Below are 23,885 nucleotides of genomic sequence, written 5' to 3'. Positions count from 1 at the left end.
AAAATCTTTCTACACATTTTAACTTTAATCAAATATTAAGATTAAAAAGCTGCATAATAACCGAGTTTTTTATTTGAATTTTAAAACTTCTTCGAAATGGCTTCTAGGCAAGAGTACAACGGTGCCATCTAGTTCAAAACGGCGTTTATTCGTTTAAATTCAAAAGCAAAAGATTTGTTTATATTCCCAAGTCACGCTTACGCAGCAATATTTCTAGCAGACGACGTCTATAGTTTTACTATACGTCGTAATGGGCCTTGCGTCCAATGGCGGTTCACTGATTAACAGAATTACGTCATACAGAAATATTATTAAATATTAGACAAGTTGATTATTCACGTATAGTCTCGTTTCTTCTTCTGTGAAGCTTTGCGTTTCGCTGAGATCCGGTTCACAGTTAATCAGTCGTTAATGACATTAGTTGCTATATAAAATTTTAAAAAGTTTTGGCGCATATAATCGTATTATGTTCGTTTCGATTTAAGTGGAAGAAGAAGCTGTGTCATCCTATTACATAACTTTCTTTTTCTGGTGGGATTAGTTTAGTAAAAGTGCAATGGAAATAGATCAGTCAGTGATTAATCAGGTTTCTCCTGGGACTGTATCACAAATTGAAAAGAGGTATAATTTCTATATACATGTGTTAGCTAAAGTTTATTTAGCAATTGTTCATTACTTTTCATGACCTATGAAAGTTGGTGGAGCCCAAGCAATTTCATACAGTGGTGTCCTACATCAATGTCTCTCCTTCAGATAGCAGAACGAAGGATTCTTAAAGGTAAGCTTTCTATTTTAGTTTGTTTTGAAGCTCCTTTTTAATTATTATATCATCAGTAATCAAGACACCATATGAGGCAAAGTATGTCAATGTTGGCAAGTGTGTTGGAGGTGTTGAGAACAAGATATGGACATTGGTGCTAAACAAGAATGCAGAAAAAACACCATTAGTTTTGCTTCATGGCTTTGCCTCGGGTGTTGCATTGTGGTGTCTTAACTTTGATACTCTTGCACGGAATAGGCCTGTATATGCCATGGACCTTTTGGGTACTCAGTTTTTTTATTGCTTGTTATTTTTTTTAGATTAAACAGCTTTTCTGTTTGTTTTAGGTTTTGGCTCTAGCAGCAGACCAAATTTCAGTAGTAATGCCTTAGAAGCTGAATCCCAAATGGTAAAATCAATTGAGGAATGGAGAAAGCAAGTTGGGCTAGAAAAATTTGTCTTACTTGGCCATAGGTAAAATACTCAGAAAAAGTTATTCATAATTGTTTGCTGCACTGCCAAACTGTTAAATTTTGATGCAGTATGGGAGGCTTCCTTGCCTCTGCCTACGCTCTACAACAGCCAGACCGTGTTTCGCACGTTATCCTGGCCGACCCATGGGGATTTCCTGATCGGCCGTCGGGCACTGATGCCAATGCCCGTATTCAGTTCCCCCTTTGGGTAAAGGGAATCGCATATCTACTTCAACCTTTCAACCCACTTTGGCTACTCCGGGTGTCAGGACCTCTAGGTTTGCCATCCTGACATGTTTCGCCCTAAACTTTACGATTGGCCAGTTGGTAAAATCAATAATGACCCTCGTCTCCGCACCGATCTTTAGGACCTCGTATAGTGCAGCGTGCTCGCTCCGACTTAATCCGAAAATATGCCGAAGCGGTCGAGGATGCCGATGTAGCCATTTCGGAATACATTTATCATTGCAATGCACAAAATCCAACGTAAGTCTCTCAATAATCAAAGATAATGATTTTACTTACAAGTTTTGTTTCCTTTTTTCCTCCCCATTCTCGTTTTAGAGGGGAAGCGTGCTTTCATGCTATGGTAAGCATGTGTGTTATCTATACACTAGCGGCACTTCCTATAGGTTTTTTGTTTGGATTCGAAACTAACCTTGCATTCTGTTTGTTCAATGTTAAGATGGTTAGTTTTGGATGGGCCAAATACCCCATGCTGCATCGAATCTCGGCTCTGAGATCAGATGTTCCTTTGACATTTATCTATGGAGCGAGGTCGTGGGTCGATAGACATCCTGGGCAAATTATTAAAGAAAACAGAAAAGAGTCGTCGGTTGAAATGCACGTAAGTAGATTGTTGTTTTTTCTTGTTTGTCGTCTGTTGTGACTCTCTGTGTAAAAATGAATTATTCGTTTTAGGTTATTAGTGGTGCCGGCCATCACGTATATTCAGACAAAAAGGATGAGTTTCATCGCCTTGTATTGGCAGCCTGCGATTCAGCGGATAGTTTGTCCGTTGCAACGAATGTAACGGTTGAAGAGAAACCTACTATAGCTGAAGAACGGGTGCACGAGTTGCAAACGGAAATTAGTCATACCGTTTTAGGAGTGATGCAAGCAACCGAAATAGTTGAAAGCCCTTGAAATCCATACAAAATGGATATAAAAAGAATTATATATTGAGAGCTAATTTTGCATACCAAACATGAGTAAATGCAGTTCTAATGTGTTCACTTTCAAGAAGTGAACTCACAAGAGTATAAGGTGCTACCTTCAACAACACTTTGTGCTATCTTTTTCCTTTGTTTTTGTTATTCGTGTTGTATACGCGAAGATAAAGAAGATAATAAATTGCTTTTAAATAATAGAAAACATTACGTAGTTAGCAAAGGTTATGCAAATAAATTCGTTAAAAAGCAAAACCTGGAAAAGATGACCCAGGAACGGTACGGCCTTTTTCCGGGACATTCCGGTTTCTAACGATCAGATGTTGCGGAGCAGCAATTCAACTTTCTGAGAAGCTGTAAAACGACATAAACTTCAGTCCAATACCTACCACAAACAAGGGTGTAATCAGAAAGATGAGCAAACTATACTTACGTCCACGGATTCCTCGGTGTGACATTGCTTCACCAAGTCCCTTGACAAACCGACAGCTTCCGGTTGCAAATCTCTGGGTAAGGATTGAATGGATTCCATAAGCATTCGTGTGTTATTTGTAAAAGGAATGGACAACTTTCCACACAGTGTAACAATTAACCTAAATTAATTTTAAAGAAAACCAAAACGAAATTTAAAACTAGCTCGACAGACTGCATTTCATGAATTTAATACCTGTCTGCTTGCAGGATGTTTGAACTTAAAAGATGGTCAATGAAACGACGCAAGATGGCGACATCGTTCTCGATAGTCAATTGAGCACGGTACACGCAATCAACTACCAACGAACGAAGTGAGGCCAAAGAGATATCTCTAGCTGATAGCATAGAGTCCTGTAAACGCGCAATAAAGAATGCTTACCAAATTTACAGGCGTCGATACGATGTAATGGTACATACTTTGACGAGAATCAAGGCTGATTTCAAATCATAATACGTAAACTCAACAAGGCCAGCAAAACCTAATGTCGAGTAGCGAGTCCTTTCCAATAGCAAAGCATGGAAACAAAACAGCGCAAGTGAAATCCGTCGCCAGGGTTCACTGCGGAATATGACGTTTTCCTTCTCCAACTGGGACGGATTGGCTGACTGGAAACTCGATTCCGCAGATGATGCCCGCGCGCTTGAGAAATCGTGGACGAAATCGAGGCGAAGGATTTCCAGGAGGCCGTCTCGGAAACAAGACGGCGATTCGCAAACAGTTTTGACACCTAATACAAAAAAGACATTGGCGAAATAATTAATATTAGACATGGCGAATGTTATAAAAGTTACATACAAAACTGTAATGCCATTGGTGAATAGTGCGATGAGGCGTAGCCAATCAACCAGAGGCGGAATTCGTTCCCAAAGTCCTTTTGTTCCAGTCGCAGTTGATCCACAATTTCATCCACAAGATCCGGATACAAATGGATGTTTTGTATAACGGCCCAGTTACCTTCATCAGCACATCTGCGTACTAGATTGTAAACAGTTCGATCCTGTCCATCAAAAGCAACGACAATTCTCAAATTTCGTTTTCAAACTAAAATTAAGTTTTTTGTTTCAAGTCTTATTTTACCGATCCCCGCCCTAATGTGAACGACTTGATTCTGTTGCGATTATCTAATTTCTTTTCACACAAAGATGAAATGCTTTGACAAGGATCAATGTTTCCTGCCACAAAGCACAGTACCGGTACGGTGGATGTTGATTCTTCGTAAGCCCCTTGAATGTCGTTGATAATATTTTCCGAATAATTGGGTCCCAAAATGGCTTTGATAAAAGTCTGCGCAATAATAATATACATAAATCTGGGTTTGAAAGTTTTCGAAAGTACGGTCTACGTTACATTAACTGAAGCCGCGAAAGAGTCCGGTTTTAAATGCTTGATGATAAGAAGCTGTTCCAAAGGCTCTAGCTGGTTCCAAGGGGAAGGTAAGGTTCTGGCTAGATTTGATGGAAGGCAGAACTCCTCCCATTTTTGAGCATTGCATTCCATATGCTGAGGCAGTTCTTTCAACCTATTCAACCCAGACAATGACATGCAACACGAAGAATCCACCTCTTTGAAATACCTTTCAATGGTTTGGCTCAATTCCATAATATGTTGCCAAGTTTTGCCGTCAATCCAAGATGGCCCAATCCAATGACTTGGAGGCAATGGCGTCTCCGCGTACAGTCGATCAATCGTTTCTTGCTGGACATTGCCCTATAACGTGGTATTGTGTAGAACGTGTTAATATCGTATCAATACATGCATATCTCGTGCCTACCTTGGAACGAAGGGCTGCAAAAGCCAATAGGACAGTAAACAGTTGCCTATCGGTGTTGAATAAAGCCCGACAAATGGAATGATGAAGAGTTCTGCTGAAATGTTCATTGACGTAGACGATCCTTTCACTGATGAGCAACGATGTTTGGCTCGCCACCGTCGACTGAAAAAGCGAACAATAGACCAGTTAAAAACAAGGCAATTAACATTTTAGTTCATTGTTTTGATTTGGATATCGGAAAATGCAACAAGCGGACGTACATTTGTGAACAGATTGATGAACCAAGGCAACGAAAACTGATAGACTTTGTTGAGATGTCTCAGTTGGCCTATACATGAGTACAAGGACGCTGCATGAGAAGCGACAGCTCTAATCGAAAATGTGAATGTGGATTACGGCAAAACCATGAATATATTCCAGCTGACATACCGGTAACTTTCGCGCACCTGGTCAATTTCCTGTTCCGACTTCTGAATTTCCTTCTGCTTGACGCTGATACCTTCGGACGTGATCTGCAGAAATATACCACGTAGATGGCAAAGTCACATATACAGACGACATTATAAAAATACCTTGGAGCTGTACAGAGTCTTCGTTGCAGTCTCATCTTCTAAAATATTTCCACGAGAAGAAGAAAGAACGTACAGGATGCGGTCTTCAAGATCCCTAGTAAAGGAAGTAAATGTTAGAGGTACTCTATAATGTAGTTGTATTCGCCTGTGATCTACCTGATCTGTCTCTGATTGCTAGCGCTTTGAACCATTAACATTTGCTTTTGTTCCTCAAGTTCTGGACGTTCGTTAGATAGGAAAAGGCTCAAGAATTTATCCTCCAGCCCAGCGCGGCTCAATCGGAAATTGATGATGGTCAACTGCGAGAGGAAAATGAATTACAAGATGAACGGTGGAATAACTGCTAGAACTACCTTTGAAGCGAGCTCTAAATTAGAGGCAGAATTCTCTTCTTTCGTTATCAGATATAAACGGAACTTAAGAGACCATGGAATCAATTCGGAACCTATCTGAATAACTGTCTTCTCGTTCGAGGTGAACGTTCGTTTTTCCAACAAATTGTCTACGAATAATTAAACAATTCAATACTTCACAATGTATAACGAATTTTTCCTATTATGAAGTAATGTACCAAGATCCGGATCGAGTTTGTCTTTAACATTGACCAATACAACTACGTGGCCATCTGATATGGCCGTTTTGACTTCCCTCAGATAATTGACATCATCGTAACGGATCTGCTTCACTTGGTTTTTCGTCTCAGTATTGACGATCCATTTAAATCCTTGATCTATGTAAAAAAAATTGCCTCGTTAAAATTTCGTGTCGTTATTTATCTTTTAATTAATAGAGACCTTGAGGATCAAAAAGTAATGGCCAGCGTTGGCAGTGGGTCGTGATGATTCCGTTGTCCAGGGAATACCTGTCGGACGGTAGGCCAGCAAGGTTCCAAGCCCTTATCTTAACCGGATCTATCAAGCAATCTACTAGCGAAAAGTTGTTACTGTGCGGGATTTTACATTCTTGAATGAGTTGCAACCACTTTTGGAGACAATCCTGTCAGTATATCGTCAAAAAAAATCTTTAAATTGATTTACTAAGTGAGTTGTAAAGGACAATACCATTCTTTGTTCATTTTTCATTGCCCCCAAGTACGTAATGATACTGGCAGAGAGGAGGACATCACCAGGCAATTGCTTTAACCGGAAATCGAGATTGTTGGAGGATGTTTTCCAATTTTCTTGCTCGCCACCTAAACCTCCAATCAATTTCTCTGCTCTTTCCATTTTCTGATGACATTGATCAATGCTATCTTCCAAGTCTTTTTTCTTTTTGGACATGGCAGCAAAGTCGTCATTCAGGCCTTGCAATTTGTCTGAGATCTACGTTGACATCCCGTTCAAATCAACTGTTGATTAAGGACAAATTTTTTAAATTGTGACCTGCTGTAATTGGCTATGTTTTTCTGACAGACGTTTCATTTGTCGAGCCAGTTCCTGTTCAGCTTCTTGCAATTTGGCACGTTTAGGAGCAACGATTTTAATAACCCGGTCGTACACTTCCATTGCCCTAACCCATCGACAAAGTCCTTCGCAAGCTGTCGAAACATGTCGCACAATATTTGGGTTGAACTCTGGATTCGGAATATATCTAGAAATCAAATCAATTTAATTTAAAAAGGGAAATTGCTAATATAGTGCCAATAATTTTACTTTTCACGTATACGTTTCATAACATTCGAAGGAATGTTGTCTTTATCATAGGATCGCAAGAGATCAAGAAAGCGAAGATCTCCCAAGATTTTCTGGGCAGCTTGCCAGTAATTGTCCGTCATCTTGCCGGTCGCCATATCCAACTTTTTGACGGGCGGAATTTGTTTCATGACGCAAACAGCTTCCATGACCTGTCAAACGAAGCAATTTGATTTGTTTTTCGTAAGATTTATTAGGTCGAAGGTTACGTTACCAGTTTTACGATAGACGGAGGATGTCGCATTGATTTGACTAAGGTAATGTCAGCTGGTTTCAGCGTATCCAGGGCATTAATGGCTGCATCTAGAGCCGGAGTGGCTTCCGCCAGATCACTTTCACATTCGTCTTTGATGGCTTGTGCAGCTGCAGCAGCTTCGTTAGCCAAACTTTCATCAGCGGCAATGATTTCTTTTTGGGCTTCCACTTTAACAGTGTCTTGTTCGATTTTCACCATCAGACTTTCCGTTTCTGCTGAAGTATCAACTAGTTGCGGCTGAAGACTACGCAGCTCCTCCTGCATGACGACTACCTGTGAAGCGGCGAACTGCAACTTGCCCAGGCCGACATTGTAACGGTCCTTTTGTTGAAGCAAATCTTTCTCTTTGCTAAGCCACAGCGTCCGGAAATTGGACAAGAGTTCCAAATAAGCTGCGCTGGAATGCGGAGCCATTCCTTTGCTAAAGACGGTAAATCAAATCAACAACACGTTGACTAGTTTGCTCGGAAAATGCTTGATTTGTACCTTTCACTGTACAATCGCATGCTGTTGTGGACATTTTTGAAATAATTGGAATAATTCAATTGTAGTTTGTCGCTCAGTCCCGGAATGTCATCCAACCATTTTTTAGCTATAACTTCCAATGTTTCTTCCGGCCAAGGTTCAAACCAGAGAATGGATGCAAATTTGAAGACAGTCGGGTACTGCGGAAGGTGGATGTAGCATGAATCTCTTGGAGAGACACACAACGCAACACGCAAATTTTCGTCGACTTGTAATAGAATTTGATTAAAGGTGGCCTGCCAAAATATAATTAAAGTGTTTAAAATATCGCTACGTGATTATGTTGAAATTTGAGATAATTTTACGATTTCTTTCGTGCGCTTTTGATAAAGTTCAGTCATTTCCTGACGTTCTTCGTTAGTAAAGAGTTCGGAAATTTCGTATCCGCAAATCAATCGTCCGATATAATCGAAAAAGATTCGCTTTTGGAAGTCGGCTGCATTACATAAGAAGACAATCTTTTCATGCTGGATGCCCGAGCGATGGATGAGTTTCTTAACGTCTTCCTTCCATTCTTGGACTCCGTAATTCCTGCCGGCTCTAATCTAAATATTGCTTAAAATTTAAAACATTTTGTTCATAGAGATGACTTTTCGATTGTGAAACCTGAAATATTTTATAATCGAGTAGCAAAGCGGCTACGGTAGCGCAACTACGGCGACCTCTTCCAGCATCACCGATCAGAATCACGTGTCCTCTTGGACGATTCAGTGCGTGATTGATGTGGAGAATGTGGTAGGCAACATTGAGCGAAATGACCAGTTTAATCGGAGCCGATACTGTACATTCCTTGTTGTGCTGTTCCAACCTAGCCTCCATCAGTTGGATAATGGCATCCATGTCCGTTACCTGAATATAGTTTTCACATTAGCATAAATCTATAAATACTTTGGTAAGAGTTTACCTCGTCGCAAATGATTTCTGTGAATTTTAAACTGGGCAGTTTGGAGAAATGAATTTTCGGCAAGATCGTGTAATCTGCTCCACCCATTGCAGAGGCGAATAAATACTTGCTGAGATTTTGTTTAAAGTGAACCAAGCCAATACGATCCAAATGACTGATGAACCATTGACGATCGGCATCTGACATGAGTCGGTCCGCCCAAACGCGGCACGTTTCGTGGATCCACAAACGGTGCAATTTGTTGACGTTGCTTAAATTAGCAGCAGAGACATTCATCATTCCTTGGATTACACGATTCACACACGATACACTCACACAATAATGAGCTACGTTCTGTTGAGCCTTTTCCTCCCAAACTTGGTATAAATCCACCGTAGCAACGGACACAGCCTTTGGAATCAATTCAAGTATCAATTAAATTACAACATCAAAATTTGACAGCATTTTAACCAACCTTGGCCAGCTTAGACACTGCATTGTTGAAACCTGGCGATGTGAAATGGCGTTCCATGATTGTAGATGTCATTGTTACAAGGCTGTCGGTTGTGAAGGGATCAATGAAGATCGTGTTCATGTGCCGATGCAATCGAACATCAAATTCTTCGGAAAAACGGTCGGCCAATCTGACGGACGTTATCAGATGCTGAAAATTAAAAATGTAAGTTCATTCTACGCCAGATTAAATCCAAAGAAATGTAAACTCACAATATCCACTAGTTCCATTTTTGATGCGGTTTTCCCGTCAAAAACGCATTCGAAATTTAGCCAGTGTCTTAAGAGTTCTGACGAAGTTCGAATGTTTCCCTCCACCGGATCGCTAGTGATGAGATCGTCGACAAATAGGACGCAGCGCCGGCCAAGTGCTGGGCCATAAACTCCTTTCCTACGTCGATCCAAGCCAATCATGACCGACGTGAGTAAAGAAGATGATGTCGTTATTGGTGTCACATGGACAATGTTGTGAACGAATCGGTCTTTGGGCAAATCTTCGATGGCGAATTGAGTCACTTGCGATTTACCCACACTGGCGGGACCAAGGATGACGACGGGAACGTTACCGTTTGAGTAAGCCTTGATGAAAAAATGTTGAATCGCAACGGATTCATTGCTAATAATGATTCGAGGTCCATTAAAACTTTTGGGGATTGATGGAAGGGCATCTTTCCAGAGAATCCAGTTCCCATTAAGTACATCCAATTTGTAGGAAAAGACAGAACACTCCGATGGAGGTAAGATGGTTCCTGTACCAAAGCTTTCTGCATCTTCGAAGGCACTGAACAAACCAGTAAAATGCTGATGGAAATGGCTCTTGCAATCGTCTGGAAAACAAATAGGATATTGACGTTTACTCTATGGCCAATGATGGATATTAGATATTTACGTTTGAATGTAGAGCCTACAGTCCAAATGGTGGAGAATGACAGCAGTTTGAGCAAAAGCAGAGTTTTCAACTGAAGGTTTTCATGGCTGGCCAGTAACGAGTTGACCAATCGGGTAAAACTCTTTTAATCGAAAATGAAAACTTTAATATTTAATGTGTTGCATATTAGAAGAGTTAGAATCATACCACAAAGAGGTAAGGCTGCGTCGTAGGAATGATGCAATATGAGGTAGATGACTCAACAGTGAAAACCAAACATGGCTTTAAAATGTTTTGGACAAATTTATCCAACAGCGGATGCAATTTAGATGGCAAGTTGGACCGTTTCAACCAACTGAGGTAGAGAGAATCGACGCTGACTATGTCCTCTGTTACTCGGACTATGCCACACCGTGTAATAGTTGACGGTGAAGCATAAGTCAAGTCAGATGTTTCAAAAATCAGTCGAAAGGACTGTGGAATCTGAAGAATTTCTCCCGAGGGTAGAGTCAATTTACGACTGGCATCCAGCAAAGTGTGCAAATGTCCAACCAGCTCGGAATGAACATGTCCGTCCAAAACGAGCCAACGCGGACTTGTCGGTGAGCTGGAAGACAACTCACGCAGCGCTTTCGTAATAATTCCGTCGTTCCACTTGTTTTTCTCCGGCTCGCTCCATTCGTACAAGTATTTAGAAGGCAGCGACCACGGACTGATAATGTGCATCACAACACGACCGTCGTCACCACTAGCTGAGCCCATCGTGATTTTCGGATAAATTTTGGCTAAAATCTTGTACAGAGTGCTTTTGCCCGCCAGTGTCGCTCCGAGGAGGATAACGCCGTTCCGAGCCATAAGCGATTCGTGCAATTGCCAGATTTTATCTATAAACTGCTGATTTGGAATCAAGTTGAGATCACTGCAAGCTTCTTTTACACTTTGGCCGAAAACGTCTGAAGCCACGTGATGTTCGATTGTAGCTACTGGGAAATGTTGGTTGACTAGATGACGTAAGATTTGCCCTTGCTGTTTGGAAATAATAAAAAGAAAGTCAATGATTTGGTTAAATTTGAAATTTGTTTTGAATTACTGTGGGTGTCAACTGAGTTTCGAAAAAAGACATAAATGTACGATGGATGATGGCCATCTCGTCGATGTTGGCATCTTTGGCCTTTAGCATACTGGAAACTTTTAAAATTTCTCGAAGGGAACGCAGGTTTGCGGTGGTCGATACATCGGGAATCTTTTCGCTTATGTCGTGCATCAGTTTAAAGATGCGTGGTCCAATGCTGCATGAATATTCAACAAGCAAATGAGATTTTCTTTTAGACCAAGTAAACAAATAATATATCAGACTGAAACATATTACGTTAAATGATTTTGAAATCCCTGAGAAAGGAGTGAAATCTTGATAATGTAGTGCAGATCCGGGGAAAGAATCGATGCCAAACGGAATAGGGACCGAAAACTGTCCGGCAAGAGCTCCCTGTGTTTGATACTTGTCCAATACTGTTGCCGTTGTAAATTTCTATAACATGTCTCACTTTGTTTTGGTGGTGATGAATATTGCCGAACCGACAGTGACTTGAACATCCGATCCCTCAAAATTGACTCGTCGCATCCGTCGACTAAGAGCCATTTGAAGCGTGTAAATTTGAACTGCCATGACTGAAAGAACGTCAGGTGCCACTTGGTCAATATCGTCAAAGCAAGACCACGCTCCAGATTGTACAATACCCTAATATTAACAACAATGAAGTTCAAACAGCCAAACGGCAATCAAGTTGAGAAATATACCTTTAGAATACGGCCTATTGATCTGGTATCAAGTCCGTCGAAGCAATTAAAAACTAAACACTGTTTTGCCACAGCACGGGCTAATTCCTTGATGGTTTCCGTTTTACCAACGCCTTGCAAACCATGTAGCCATCCACCTTGAAACTGCTTCAACGCCAGCATCATGATCCTGTTGCAGGATTAAGAAATGGCACAGATAAATTAACGTCAAAATCCAGGTGAAAGACACTAACTGGAATCCTTTCTCGGTAGCAGGCGTGAGGACTAGTCGATGGTTGTTGCCCATATATTCGAATCCATACGGAACTTGTGTCTCAATCTGGAACATAATATACTTTAAATATTATAGCCCAATCTCGAACATACTTTTTATTATGGGGACTCACCATCGCGACAGTTAAATGACCAAGGCCCTCTAACGCGTCCGTGTTCCAATAGTATCGCAAATTCGTTTGCCAATAAAAATCGTCCAGGCTTGAAACATATTTCGATTTCATTCGTTGAATAATATCTCGACTGTTGAGGTAAAACATGATCAGGTTGTTGAGCGTAATCCTAACAGTCGGGGTTGGCCTATTTTTTATCATTGACGTGAAGTGTGTTACTAAAGAACTTGTTGACGATTCCAGTTCCTGAATAAATCCACAAAGATGACATGAACCTCTTGCATTTACTAGAAAAAAAAATGATTCCAATATTACACTCCATTTATTGCCGGCCGTGATCGTGTCGGTGACAGATTTCGTCCAGTTAATGGCCGATGCGCAGTAAATGGATTGACCTGGATAGCGTTCAAGGTATTCCATATCAGGCTGATTGCTCCATTCAGTCATGGCCACATTTGTATAATGAACTAGAGCGTCTTTCATAGCGTCGTCGACTTCGGACATCCATAGTTCTACCATTCCCTATCAACATCAAAAATTATTATTGTTCCAGAAACATGCGATGTATAAGTAAATACGTACTTTGCTTCTGGCCGGAACGATGGGCTCCCGGAAGCGGACAATTTCGCGTTCTTTCTCGTTGCCTTCCGAGATCATGGCTTCAATCTCTTGATTCGAATTAAAGAGGAGACGGCCGATTCCGTCAAAACACTTGCGCAAGTGCGGCTGAATTCGCTCCGGTTCTTTCGTTTTCGACAAAATTTCCAAAAGTTCATCATTGGACAAAAAGTAAAACCTGGAGAAAAATAGGCGTTTCTTCTCCAGATAATCGTGCAATCCCTTCTGGATGTCTTCTAGGATTGCGAAGGCCTCTCGTAGCTCGTCCAACAGGCCAGGACGTGAGGCGGCCACCAAAACACGAGGCTCGCCAGTTGCTGCCGACATCAGCGACCGCCACATTAAATCGACGTGGGAGAACTTGGCCGCATCGCTAGCCATTTGCCGCTGAATATCTTCAGAGCTAAAGATGGGCTCCAAGTATAGCCAAGTGTTTTGCACCTTCATCCAGACATCCATCGTATCCTGGACCCCAACCAGCTGTTCCTCCCATGACTGAAGCACCGGCTCCAACGGGGCGATATAGGGCGACGCGTGCATCGTTTGCGCCCGTAGAATATGGTCATCCACAAGGGCTGTTTTTAAACGTTCGGTTTAAATTGTTACTTGTTTATACATTAAGACAATGTCACCTTGAATTTCCTCAATTCCTGTCAGGACACTAACGTCCGAATCTCGGTACGGTAAGAATTCGAAACAAATTTCATTCCATTCTGACTGCATTCGTTGAAGAGTTTCCTCTAGAGCAAATTCTTTCGTGGCAGTAATGCTGACTTCTTCGATGCGACTAATATACTGCATTAGCCCAGCTGAAACCAATTCAGCCAATGAAGTGTCCGGTTCGGGACACATGGGAGATTCGAAATTTTGGCTAATCTACAAGGCAACTCGATCAAATTTAATTCCTACAATAAGGACACGTTAAATTTACCAATATCCAGTGTCTCTCTCGAAGTCCAGGATTGCAGACAGCGTGCAACAAAGGTAGGAAACCCATAAACTTTTCAATGCGCTTTCGGACGGTATCAGCCACTCGTTTGGCTGCCGTTACGTCAGCGAAAACGACTGCAAGTTGCTGCATCTGTTTGCACATGGCATTGATTTCATTGGCAATCATTTGAGAATCCAACTTGCGAAAAGGACCTATATCAGAAATTCGATTAAAATTCAATTGCTCAATTCATTTGTCGATTATAAGAGTTTTGTTACCATGGAACCAAACATCGTGGCTTTCGTGAAACTTGTAGGCGACGTGCCACAATTGGTAATAAGGCTCAATAAGCTGGATGAGGGCCGGTAGGTTAGGAACGTGAGTCACTGGCCATTCGAGTAATGTTTCATCGTTATTGATTTCCGCCAGTTCAATTTGAGCGGCTTGTAATTTTTGATGTAAATCTTGTAGTAAAGTCGTGCTGGATATCATCTCTTCAGTCGTCAACGCTGTCGTTTCCTTGTTCTTGAAATTATCCAAAGCTTCTCCGTACTCGGCTAATCGTCCCAAGAACAATTGGGTCCGTTCCTTCAACAATCGCTCTGTTTCGACGCGAATTCGCTGGAGGCGAGTCGAACTGACTTGCAAAACGGAATCCAAATCGCTAGGCCAATGAAAAAGGCGGCAGCTCAAAGATAAATCGTCTTCTGAAAATTCGTAAACATTGTGGTTTGAATCATTTGAATGATTTTACTAATATGAGTTAAATAAAATTATAATTTATATATTACTTTGAAGCATGGTATAGTTGAGCAAAGTGAGCAATCGTGAACCGGCAGCATTCACTTCTAGCAACATTTCCGGTAAACTCTGCGTTAGAGAGCGTTGGACGTAGTCGACAGATTCGACCAATTGGGCTGTGGTTTCCGGCACTTGGCTGACTTTCTCCGTCACGGTTTCAAAACGAGTGCAAATTTTCCTGACTATTTGCCTGTTGTCGTTCATAATTCTCTTCACTAAGGAAAACCTAATGTCATCGATGAAATCGACCAGATATTTGTTTATCTCGTGACAATCTAAATAAAAGAGTTTGAGATAGACGTGCGATTTGAGCAGCAGAAGCTTTTTTTTGATAGCTTCCAATTGTTCAATACGTTTCTTGAACAGCTAAAAATAATGAAAATACAACATTAAATAATGTCAATTAGATTTTGAAAATTGTTTGTTTTCACCTTCTCGTTTTCATCCCAGGTCATTTCCCCAGAATCGTCAAATGACTTTCGAAAAGGTGGCTGAAGCATAGGTTCGTATTTAGTGTAAGTATCGAAGATGTACCGTTCAGGTACTTTTTTATTAGAATTGACGATGTGTTTCACTTTGTTCAGGGCTGACTTGACGCGGTCATCTTCCCAAGCAATTGCCACTAAAAATTCTTCACCACCTGTATAACCTGTCAACAATTTATTTAGTACATGTACAGTAAGCTTAGGATAAGTTGGCAGTGTATACCTGGTAAGAAAATTCTCTCAATGCGTGGAATATGGCAGCTTACATAGACGATAGTCTGCAATATCTTCTCCATTTTATGCTGAATCGTTTCTTGTTTAGGTTTCACCCATACTTTTCCATCCGATAAGGCCAACTCTAACCGGATGAAAGGAAATACTTTCGGGAAGGTATCTGCCTTGTTGTGATCATCGTCTTCACCAGCCTTTAAAATTCATTGCGATTAATATTGTTATTCACATAGTGGAATTTGTAAGTATTACGTCGTAGGCAGTCATGAGATCGGACCATTCATCAATCCAGCTATACAACAGACATCGAATTTGCAAAGAAATGAGTCCGGTGAGACTATTGAAGAATCGTAAAATTTGTTGCATCGACTCTCCACGTTTCAAAGGCACCATAGCAGTCCATGTAGGTTTTTGGCGATTTAAAACCAAGCAACATTCTGGCATCCACCTATGGCGTCCAAAAATATAGAACCATCGTCTAAAACAAACGATAAAGAAAAAGAAAATCGAACAATTTACTTTTTAACTAAAGAAACGTGGAATTCGTGGCATCGATTGCGAATCAAACCCACAAGGGCATCTGGATCTAGAGGATCGTTTCTGTTCCAAGGGATATCGAACAGACGCCAAGAACGGTAGGTGGAGTCCCAGAGTTGACGCAATTCTAATGACACGGGATGAGTGGCGAAAAGATTGTGTGTAGCAAATTCACGTGCGATTAGGAATTGTTGGTGCCATGGAACCGGAGCTCTGATCAGGAGGCTGGGATATTTCTCCGGCCGACTTAACGCTGCGTGTCTCATGCACTTGGTGTTGACATTCGTCAATTCTTGCATGGCCCACACGGAGTGATCGACGGGTTGGATCAATTTAGGGATTCGTGTTATCATCAGCTGGAACAGTCTAGCTCGTAACGATGCATTGTCAACCTATGATATTAAATAGCAACCTAAAGGAAGTGACATTTTGTTTTCTGAAAACAAGACTTACACTGTACGATCCCCGCGGTTGGGTAAAGCAAACGGGCGTCATAGCCTCTATCCGTTTACGGATTGCTCTTCTTCTTTGCTCCTGTGGACTCAATGGTGGACTTGCTTCTGGGCATTGCTGGGATACCCTTAGGTGAAAGAGTGAAATCAAGTAAGTTGTTCAGCTGTGGCGTGCTTTGTACGTACATGAACGAGCTGTGTGCTGCACAATGGCCTTGCAGCGTGGGCCTCTCTTTCTTTTTCATCGGTTTTGCGACTTCGGCCTTACGGTACTGAAATTTTTAATCTTTATTATTAAGATTTAACAGAAAAGTAACAGGTATACTTTCAGTCTTACCTTGAGCTGGACACGACAAAGGACTCCATTTTTCATGATGAAACCAACATTTGAATTTGCATTAGACTCGTCCATTTCGCAATCGGTAACGATTGTGCTGCCCTGTGGGATCTCATACGGCATCTGCCTTGTCGGCCTCCATAACGTAACAAACGAAACAATGTCGCCATAACAACGGTTTTGGGTAAATAGGGTTCTACGGAGGGATCTTTTTGTTGACTGGGCATCGATTTAACATTCGCTTTCGAAGTACACTCGGAAATTCATCCATGTTTTAAAGGAAAAATGTATGCATAGTTGGCGCCTTCCAGCTAAAGAAACCTTCCCAACTTGGGAAACGCCATGTGACTTGTGGACGCACGTTGCACAATATTAATGTATTGTAATTCACTGATGGGGTCTTTTAGTATTTTTCTTAGGATTATTAAGGTCTTTTAACTTTTTTGTGGCTATTCGAGCCTTTTCATGTGGGAAAAGAAGATGATTAAGGGTTTCGGCATTAAGGCGCCTTTGTGCACATTCTACAACTGCTTAGAAGGTGTAAAGTGAAGCCACCGGTGTTAAGATCTTAATCGCAGTCTACTGGAAAGGAATAACGTGATTCCTTTTGAAAAGGAACAGAATAAAACGAACAACAAATAAGAGTAATAAATAACGAATAAAAGAGGCACGTGATTCGAATTTCAAATAGAATCAACGATATAAGACAATAAATATCTAACACAATTTCGAAATGTTTCATGCGAGTCGCATGAAACATTTTGGGGTTCACTGCCATTTTTAAAAATGGCGTTCAACATTTTTGGAACAATTTTATTTTAATTGTGCGGTTTTTGCGGCCCTTATCTGGCAACGCCGGCAGGGGTACCCATCCTTTAGAGAGGAGGACTGGTTATAACCGGCTGGTATCATCTATCGTTGGCTCGAGGCAACGTGTCTAGAACTTGGTGGGATGAGGAAGAAAAAGTTTCCTTTGATATTAAATAATTGGCAGCCATTCTGCAGTCTACATGTTCGCTTGCTGACTTCTACATCATTTTCGCGAACTGACAATGCATAGCAATTTCGAACATGCTATTACGTGGCACAATTGGACATTCCGAAAGCGAAGACAGCTGAAGTGTGGAAAAAAGCTCATTTTGATATCGAAATCGTCTTGCTTTCTAGTACGAATCCCCCTCTCCAACATTTGCTACAGTGAAAAATTTTTAGCAACTGCTTTCTTTTGATAACTCCAAATTACTCTCCGTTTAGCATGCTATCTACGAAGAAACGCGCCAGACAGGCTGTCCTTTTTTATATGCAGCTTAACCTTATTTGAGACCCTGGGTTGTCCAAACCTGCGAGCATGCCGGTCATGCAATACCTGCATTAGGCTTCACAGCCCTAAGCTATTGTTCTCAAATGGCTGCGAGCGAGAAAGCATGCCGTGATGTTTGGAGTTCAGCACCCGAAGAGATTTTGTTTATTTTCGGGTTGTGTCTGTTGCGAGGCGAAAGGTATGTAGTCGTCTTTCATCCTACCATAGTGATAATTTAGCGGTGCTCATTACGGCATTTCGTCATATTAAAGTTTATTGAAGTAGTACGGCAAAGTTGTGTATTGAAGAACCTGGGAAAGTTTGACGAACTTTCGACATTGTGGTGATAAATTGTGGTTTCTTTGGGTTTCTAACTTCCTGTGAATGTTAATCCGTGTGTGTTACTTATTCCGGTTAGTCTCGTTCATGAGGTAAGAGTGTCGTTAATCAGTGTCAAGTAATAAGCGTTTAAGACGTGTGTGATATTTTCTTGTGTAGTTTTTGATTCCATGTGAAATGCTCCTGTTCGCTGTGCCATCCATCGTCGTCCTTCTCAGCATTCCCGTAAATGTATCGGCGTCATTATTGGTAAGCTGACCACGTTAACATCTAGCTACAGTTGACCATGCTTATATTCTAATGAATTGCGCTGACCGTACGTAACGTGGGACTTATTTTTTCTTTTGACATCTAGCAACCGAACCAAACACGTCGATTGCGCAGTGGTACTGGTAACGTGTTTTTCATTTACCATTCTAAATCATATTGAATCTGGAATTTCTTTGACGAATTAATTTGAACGATACAGCAGAGCAGATTACTCAGTTGCGTGATTGTCCTGCCGCTGCCAATCCATTTATAACAAAATGCACCAGAAACTCAAAGATGGACTGCTATTGCATTGTTTCCAAACGAGTAAGCATTTTTTCCAGATTTTCGCATACAAAATTTTAATATTTGTTATTTTTCGTATCAGATGGAGAGAGAAGGCGCCGAAAAGCTTTGCCAAGAAAATGGAATGTATCTCGTGACACTCGAAACTGAGACGGAAAATAATTATGTTAATAATCTAGCCAAGGAAAACAGGGACGCAATAGAAAATCAATTCTGGACTTCCGGGTTCAATAGCAACCTGAATCCATTCAACTGGGTCTGGGATTATTCCGGTCTGCATCCTGCCAAACCCTTCGACTACACCAATTGGTGTGCCAATGAACCAAACAATTTCGACAGGAGCGAGAATTTTGTCGCGGTCATTAACGGCTGTTGGCATGACGTGCCTAGTGGACTCCGTTGGCCATTCATATGTAAATTCCAAGCCAACATCTTCGACCCCGTTCTGCAAGACCAGCAACGCTATTTCACACATCTTGGTGAGAGAGAACTTGTTATTCCCTGCCGGCCAAGTACAGCATTTTATACCGGCGCACGTGTGGATATTTCAAAGTACATCAGCGACACGGAAGTCTCTATTCAGGTAAAATCCGACGTACTAAACAGTTTCTAGTAATGTAGGAATTAAAGTTATGTAATTAGATGGTATCCAATGGCACCACCGCAAACAATGACTACGAGTACGACCCGCTAAAAGGTTTCATCATCCGCAATGTATCGTCGAATGACGATGGAAAATACAATTGCTCAATCACTATTGACAAGGGAAAAGTAGAGGCATGGATGATTTTTCATATCGTTAATGTTGGTTAGTATAATTTTTTTAGAAGCAAAATTGGCTTATCGTAAAAATTAATGTCTTAACTGGCGCAATTGATTGAGCGTCTTGTTCTACTCAACAGGTATCCAATTAAAGATTGACAGAGAATTTGATCCATTGGAAGGAAATAACGTGAGTTTGACGTGCGACCCGCAGCAGTTGATAAAGCGACAACCACCTTTCGCCCCCGTCAAATGGTTTGCTGTTTTTACTGACAATGGAGATGGCAATGAAACGGCTCTGACTCCGACTGCCCCTGTTTTACCAACAGGTAAAATTTTAGCAAGATAATTTTATCTTTACAATATTTCTAAATCTAATTACTCAACAGGTGCATGGATGGAATTTGTTGATGAAACTGTCTCAACCTTGCCGCAATTAAAAATTTTCAACGTGTCGACTAATTTGTCCGGCAACTACAGATGTGGATTCGTGTTCCATAGTTCAAACAACTCTGTCCAGCTGACTTCAAACACACTTTCACTAAATGTTTTGAGTAAGTCTAAATTTTTAGTCTATGTAATTCATTTTAATAGGCTTATTTTGAAATGTAGAGAAAATTGATTGGTCAAATCAGCTTATTGGAAAACAACTGGCACAAGTTCTGTCACCTGCCTCAATAAAGCCAGATAATTATAGGGTTATTCCACTTGGAAATGACCTTCGCATCTCGTGCAGTTTTGACACTAGAGGTTATCTACCTTATTACCAGTGGCATCGGGAACAATTTGAAGACGATTCTGGCCACAATTTGAGGGTAAGGTGTTTCAGTTAAACTTGAATATTTGAAAAGAAAAATCGCTTAATTAACTAGTTGTTTGAAAAAGAATAAAGAAACACCTTCCAGGATCACGATGACCAAGACAATCAATGCAGAGGATGGCACAGACAACCTGACGATATTTGTAACAAACGTGACAGTTGAGGATCAAGGACTCTTTACTTGTCTGTTAAATGGGGTACCGCCCGTGAGCGTTAGCCAATATATTTACGTGGATGGTTTGTTCAATTGAAACAAAATACGTTGCCTAAAAATTTTTCTATTCGATTGTTTCACTATTGCAGATCGCAAATCAGAAGACGCAAGTATTACTTTAAAAAGCACTTCAAGCAAAGAATTTTTTAGAGTCCTAGGTCAACAGTCGATCATTCCTTGTCGACCCGTGCATCCCAGCATAGGCATGGATATTTTAAAACTAGCTAAAAACGGCCAAAGTGACGAGGTAACACATTATGGTGCCACTAAAAGAATTGCTATACCGCTGTTCATTCGCTGTGTTTAATCGTTTCATCCATTTAGATCATATTGAATAGTACATCACCGGATGATAATTACGGATACAATCCTCAAAAAGGATTCATTATCCACAAGGTGACCGTGACAGACGATGGACCTTACCAATGTTCACCTTTCGGGAGTGTGGATCCGTCCATCATTTTCACCATAACAGTAGTGGGTACGTAATGGAATTGCGCTTTTAAAAATCTTAGTCGAGCAGGTGTTGGATAGCGTGATGTGTGAATAGACTAATCTATTTTCCGATTGTTAGGAGTAATGGTCGAATGTGTGGTTGGTTGTGAATCATCTCCGCGAAGAATAGACGGATTTCTCACGAGTGAAGTTGACCCAGCAGTAGAAAGCGAGAAGGTGGAGTTGAATTGCCAAGGGTTCAGGATCAACGATCGTCCTGCAGTTTTGGATTGGTTTGCCATCAGAAATGGAGTTCAAGTTAAAATTGCTGATTCGAAAAGTCACCCAGGTAATGAAAAATGTTGACAATACGTATCGCCTACGTCGAACTTATCGAATTTCTTTTAGAATTGAAATTGGGTGTCACCAACACCAAGAACAAAATTCAAATGCGGAAGCTAACAATTTCCAATGTGAAGAAGATGAACACTTCAACTACCTACACGTGTCTCATGACCGCTGGCAAAGAAACTTATTCTGATTCTATTGAGTTGAAAGTTTTGCCGAAAAATCAAGGCACGTAATTATACGACCACGTGACTAACACACAATTCAATTAACTTGTATAATTGCTGCTTCCTTCTTTGTAGACAAAACGATTGCCATCGTTACATCAGTGACAGTCATGTTAGGAGTATTTTCCATTGCCATAGCCATCGCCCTCATCTATTTTTACAAGGTTCACATTGCTTCTCCCGTTCTTATGATTTGGCGGTTAATGGATAACATTTCTTCACTAGAACGGGGAAAGGAAATTTATGAGATTGGAGGGTCTTCTTCAGGGCGATCAATCCAGACTGAATCGCGATTTGCCGTTAGAAGAACAGGCCGATTTATTGCCATACGATAAACGATGGGAGTTTCCAAGAAATCGTCTGCGTCTAGGTATTTACATCTGGAATACGACGATTTAAACTCTAAATCTCCTTTATATTTAAAGGTAAACAACTGGGAGTCGGCTGTTTTGGTCGTGTACTCCAAGCTGAAGCGGTAGGTATCAACGACGGATCGAATAGAGCAGTAAGTACCGTTGCCGTTAAAACAACTCGATCGCAAAGAGATGCAACGGCTATTGAAGGACTCATCAGTGAATTGAAGATCTTGCTTCATTTGGGGTCACATGTCAATATCCTCAACTTGTTAGGTGCCTGCACAAAGGCAATTAATCGAGGTATTAATTAGCTAAACTTCTTTTGGAAATAATGATCTACCATAATGCGGTTTTGACAGGTGAAATATTTATTATTGTGGAATACTGCTGCTTTGGTAATTTGCGTTCATACTTGATAAATCACCGTGAACAATTCGTCAGTCAGGTTGATGAATCTGGAGAATTGGTTACGAACGACATTGAGGATTGTGCGGATGATGCCATTACTACAAGTAAGCTAGTTTGTTGGGCTTACCAAATTTCACGCGGGATGGACTACCTGGTTAGCAAGAAGGTAATCTTTCGTTGGCAAAGAGTCGCAAACGATTATACTGACAATTATGTTTTTCAACTTGGAAAAGGTTTTGCACGGTGACTTGGCGACTCGTAATATTCTGCTGAGGGAAAACAACGTCATCAAAGTGGCCGATTTCGGATTGTCACGTTGTCTTTACAAAGACGAAAATTACACGAAGAAGAGCAAAGTAAGGCTTCGATGCCATAGACGCTATAGAAATCAATTTCATGAACATATATTGTAGAGTATGCTGCCGCTCAAATGGATGGCCCTCGAATCTCTGACAGATCAAGTATGGTCTGCCCGGTCCGATGTCTGGTCATATGGCGTCGTTTTGTGGGAAATTTTCTCACTCGGACAAACTCCTTATCAAGGTTAACATATTTCAAATAACCGGCTTATTTGATTTTAAGGCCGGTTCTTGAAGGAGATAGTTGTTTTGAAACTATCAAACGTCTTTTGTGGAATTATCTGTAGGGTACAGTGATGAATTTCAATTCCTGCAAGCTTTGAAGAGCGGCTATCGCATGAAGAAGCCGGAACGTACGCCAAATTGCGTGGCAAGTGTGATGGAATCGTGCTGGAACGCTGATCCCAATCTGCGGCCCACCTTCACTCAAATTGAGGAAATATTGGACGCACCACTGGAATCTTTCGTCAAATCCTTTTACTTGCAACTGAATGAAGATTATCAAAGATTGAATGCTGAAAGGATGACGCTGGACAATTTTACAGTGAAACCTACTGAAGGCTATGCTGTCGTACCTCCTTTACGTCCCACTTCCTTGGCGAATTTTTATGCCGTAGACCCTGTGGATCAATCGAAAAATAGGTAACATTTTGTGTTGGAAATAATTTCAGATGAATTTAAAATCGTTTGTTTTAGCGTTCGGTTAAATTTGTCCACTTCGGGCTATACCAACCAATGTGTTATCGACGAGGAGGCAGAGCTACGCCGGCAAAAATTTTAAAATCGATTGCATTCAATCGTCTAATTTAGACATTTTAATCTCGCTACCATTTTATGGCAGTTTGGCGACTAAAGTACCTTTCGCAATTTCAAAATTCCAATCTTCAATCGAAGATCCCTGCTGAAATACCCAAATATCAAACCCAAATAAATCATTTTCCTCGTTCGGTCCCGACATCAAATTGTGCCACGTAAGTAGGGAAATCAAGTGCTTTTTAGAGATTCTCTGAGGAGCTTTTGCAGTATCGTGAAAAAATATGTTGGAAAACACGTGTTGCAATGTTAAATGTTGGTACGTATGTTTGTTGTCGTGATTAATGCCGTTTTCTCCGACATCTCTGTTGATATATTGTTGGTGATTAACGTAATTCGTGAGTCACCTTGGTGGTGCAAAGATAAATAGGAGAGATAACGTATCATCGTATGCCTGTTCAATCATCACATTTAAACG

The 23,885-nt window shown here is 40.9% G+C and overlaps 4 protein-coding genes across 6 annotated transcripts; 2 read left to right on the top strand and 2 right to left on the bottom strand.

The window, feature by feature from the left end:
• The first annotated feature begins 361 nt into the window (after positions 1–361).
• On the top strand, positions 362–2,607 carry LOC130696931 (1-acylglycerol-3-phosphate O-acyltransferase ABHD5-like). The gene is made up of 9 exons (XM_057520067.2): positions 362–621; positions 696–778; positions 835–1,044; positions 1,108–1,234; positions 1,303–1,511; positions 1,602–1,719; positions 1,798–1,822; positions 1,919–2,080; positions 2,155–2,607. Exons 1-9 carry the CDS (start codon positions 557–559, stop codon positions 2,377–2,379), a joined length of 1,224 nt encoding a protein of 407 aa, XP_057376050.1. The 5' UTR covers positions 362–556; the 3' UTR covers positions 2,380–2,607.
• LOC130695873 (dynein axonemal heavy chain 3-like) lies at positions 2,384–12,655 on the bottom strand. Of its 2 annotated transcripts, XR_009420961.1 has the most exons (36): positions 12,455–12,655; positions 12,140–12,385; positions 11,987–12,072; positions 11,754–11,922; positions 11,501–11,694; positions 11,326–11,442; positions 11,047–11,245; positions 10,164–10,982; positions 9,978–10,098; positions 9,302–9,915; positions 9,051–9,239; positions 8,597–8,986; positions 8,299–8,541; positions 7,998–8,237; positions 7,654–7,928; positions 7,126–7,588; positions 6,873–7,063; positions 6,603–6,810; positions 6,282–6,542; positions 6,015–6,216; positions 5,792–5,950; positions 5,574–5,722; positions 5,377–5,519; positions 5,221–5,314; positions 5,078–5,160; positions 4,909–5,017; positions 4,649–4,810; positions 4,451–4,584; positions 4,225–4,396; positions 3,955–4,161; positions 3,673–3,874; positions 3,294–3,604; positions 3,070–3,227; positions 2,836–2,995; positions 2,659–2,756; positions 2,384–2,589 (listed from the first exon to the last, which is right to left on the bottom strand). XR_009420961.1 is itself a non-coding variant. In XM_057518939.2 (35 exons), exons 1-35 carry the CDS (start codon positions 12,641–12,643, stop codon positions 2,712–2,714), a joined length of 7,704 nt encoding a protein of 2,567 aa, XP_057374922.2. In that variant the 5' UTR covers positions 12,644–12,655; the 3' UTR covers positions 2,619–2,711. The 2 variants fall into 2 exon arrangements, 1 of the variants encoding a protein (XP_057374922.2); XM_057518939.2 differs by lacking the exon at positions 2,384–2,589 and having other exon boundaries at positions 2,619–2,756.
• Positions 12,656–12,670: 15 nt separating this feature from the next.
• LOC132087984 (dynein axonemal heavy chain 3-like) lies at positions 12,671–16,801 on the bottom strand. Its single transcript, XM_059495369.1, has 12 exons — positions 16,532–16,801; positions 16,381–16,466; positions 16,196–16,322; positions 15,725–16,134; positions 15,458–15,653; positions 15,198–15,399; positions 14,921–15,138; positions 14,480–14,855; positions 13,967–14,395; positions 13,689–13,900; positions 13,390–13,633; positions 12,671–13,332 (listed from the first exon to the last, which is right to left on the bottom strand). The coding sequence occupies exons 1-12, from the start codon at positions 16,652–16,654 to the stop codon at positions 12,671–12,673; spliced, it is 3,285 nt and encodes a 1,094-aa protein (XP_059351352.1). The 5' UTR covers positions 16,655–16,801.
• A 1,308-nt stretch (positions 16,802–18,109) lies between these two features.
• On the top strand, positions 18,110–23,846 carry LOC130696976 (fibroblast growth factor receptor 4-like). Of its 2 annotated transcripts, none has more exons than XM_059495261.1 (22): positions 18,110–18,262; positions 18,330–18,419; positions 18,526–18,562; positions 18,643–18,746; positions 18,808–19,308; positions 19,368–19,533; positions 19,628–19,816; positions 19,877–20,041; positions 20,100–20,302; positions 20,373–20,544; positions 20,611–20,768; positions 20,846–21,002; positions 21,096–21,305; positions 21,365–21,532; positions 21,607–21,695; positions 21,757–21,901; positions 21,957–22,187; positions 22,247–22,461; positions 22,529–22,651; positions 22,709–22,838; positions 22,942–23,296; positions 23,351–23,846. In XM_059495261.1, exons 2-22 carry the CDS (start codon positions 18,348–18,350, stop codon positions 23,433–23,435), a joined length of 3,675 nt encoding a protein of 1,224 aa, XP_059351244.1. In that variant the 5' UTR covers positions 18,110–18,262; positions 18,330–18,347; the 3' UTR covers positions 23,436–23,846. The 2 variants fall into 2 exon arrangements, with proteins under 2 accessions (XP_059351244.1, XP_057376087.1); XM_057520104.2 differs by having other exon boundaries at positions 18,640–18,746.
• The last annotated feature ends 39 nt before the right edge of the window (positions 23,847–23,885 follow it).

The sequence above is a fragment of the Daphnia carinata genome, chromosome 5, assembly GCF_022539665.2.
Source record: "Daphnia carinata strain CSIRO-1 chromosome 5, CSIRO_AGI_Dcar_HiC_V3, whole genome shotgun sequence".
Lineage (NCBI taxonomy): Eukaryota > Metazoa > Arthropoda > Branchiopoda > Diplostraca > Daphniidae > Daphnia > Daphnia carinata.
The sequence above is the reverse complement of the archived record's forward strand: the minus strand, read 5'-3'. Positions and strand labels throughout refer to the sequence as shown.

Excerpts from the sequence above, each read along its gene's own strand:
- LOC130696931 (XM_057520067.2), top strand. The coding sequence starts at position 557 with ATGGAAATAGATCAGTCAGTGATTAATCAGGTTTCTCCTGGGACTGTA. Across the intron at positions 1,045-1,107 it reads ATATGCCATGGACCTTTTGG|GTTTTGGCTCTAGCAGCAGA; the intron begins GTACTCAGTTTT and ends TGTTTGTTTTAG. Across the intron at positions 2,081-2,154 it reads AGTCGTCGGTTGAAATGCAC|GTTATTAGTGGTGCCGGCCA; the intron begins GTAAGTAGATTG and ends TATTCGTTTTAG.
- LOC130695873 (XM_057518939.2), bottom strand. The coding sequence starts at position 12,643 with ATGTCCGAAGTCGACGACGCTATGAAAGACGCTCTAGTTCATTATACA. Across the intron at positions 12,073-12,139 it reads GTCATTTAACTGTCGCGATG|ATTGAGACACAAGTTCCGTA; the intron begins GTGAGTCCCCAT and ends ATTATGTTCCAG. Across the intron at positions 6,217-6,281 it reads TGAAAAATGAACAAAGAATG|GATTGTCTCCAAAAGTGGTT; the intron begins GTATTGTCCTTT and ends ATATACTGACAG.
- LOC132087984 (XM_059495369.1), bottom strand. The coding sequence starts at position 16,654 with ATGCCGTATGAGATCCCACAGGGCAGCACAATCGTTACCGATTGCGAA. Across the intron at positions 15,139-15,197 it reads TGAGAGAATTTTCTTACCAG|GTTATACAGGTGGTGAAGAA; the intron begins GTATACACTGCC and ends AATTGTTGACAG. Across the intron at positions 13,634-13,688 it reads GAGAGAGACACTGGATATTG|ATTAGCCAAAATTTCGAATC; the intron begins GTAAATTTAACG and ends GTTGCCTTGTAG.
- LOC130696976 (XM_057520104.2), top strand. The coding sequence starts at position 18,348 with ATGCTCCTGTTCGCTGTGCCATCCATCGTCGTCCTTCTCAGCATTCCC. Across the intron at positions 18,563-18,639 it reads TCGATTGCGCAGTGGTACTG|CAGAGCAGATTACTCAGTTG; the intron begins GTAACGTGTTTT and ends TGAACGATACAG. Across the intron at positions 21,902-21,956 it reads AAGAAATCGTCTGCGTCTAG|GTAAACAACTGGGAGTCGGC; the intron begins GTATTTACATCT and ends TTATATTTAAAG.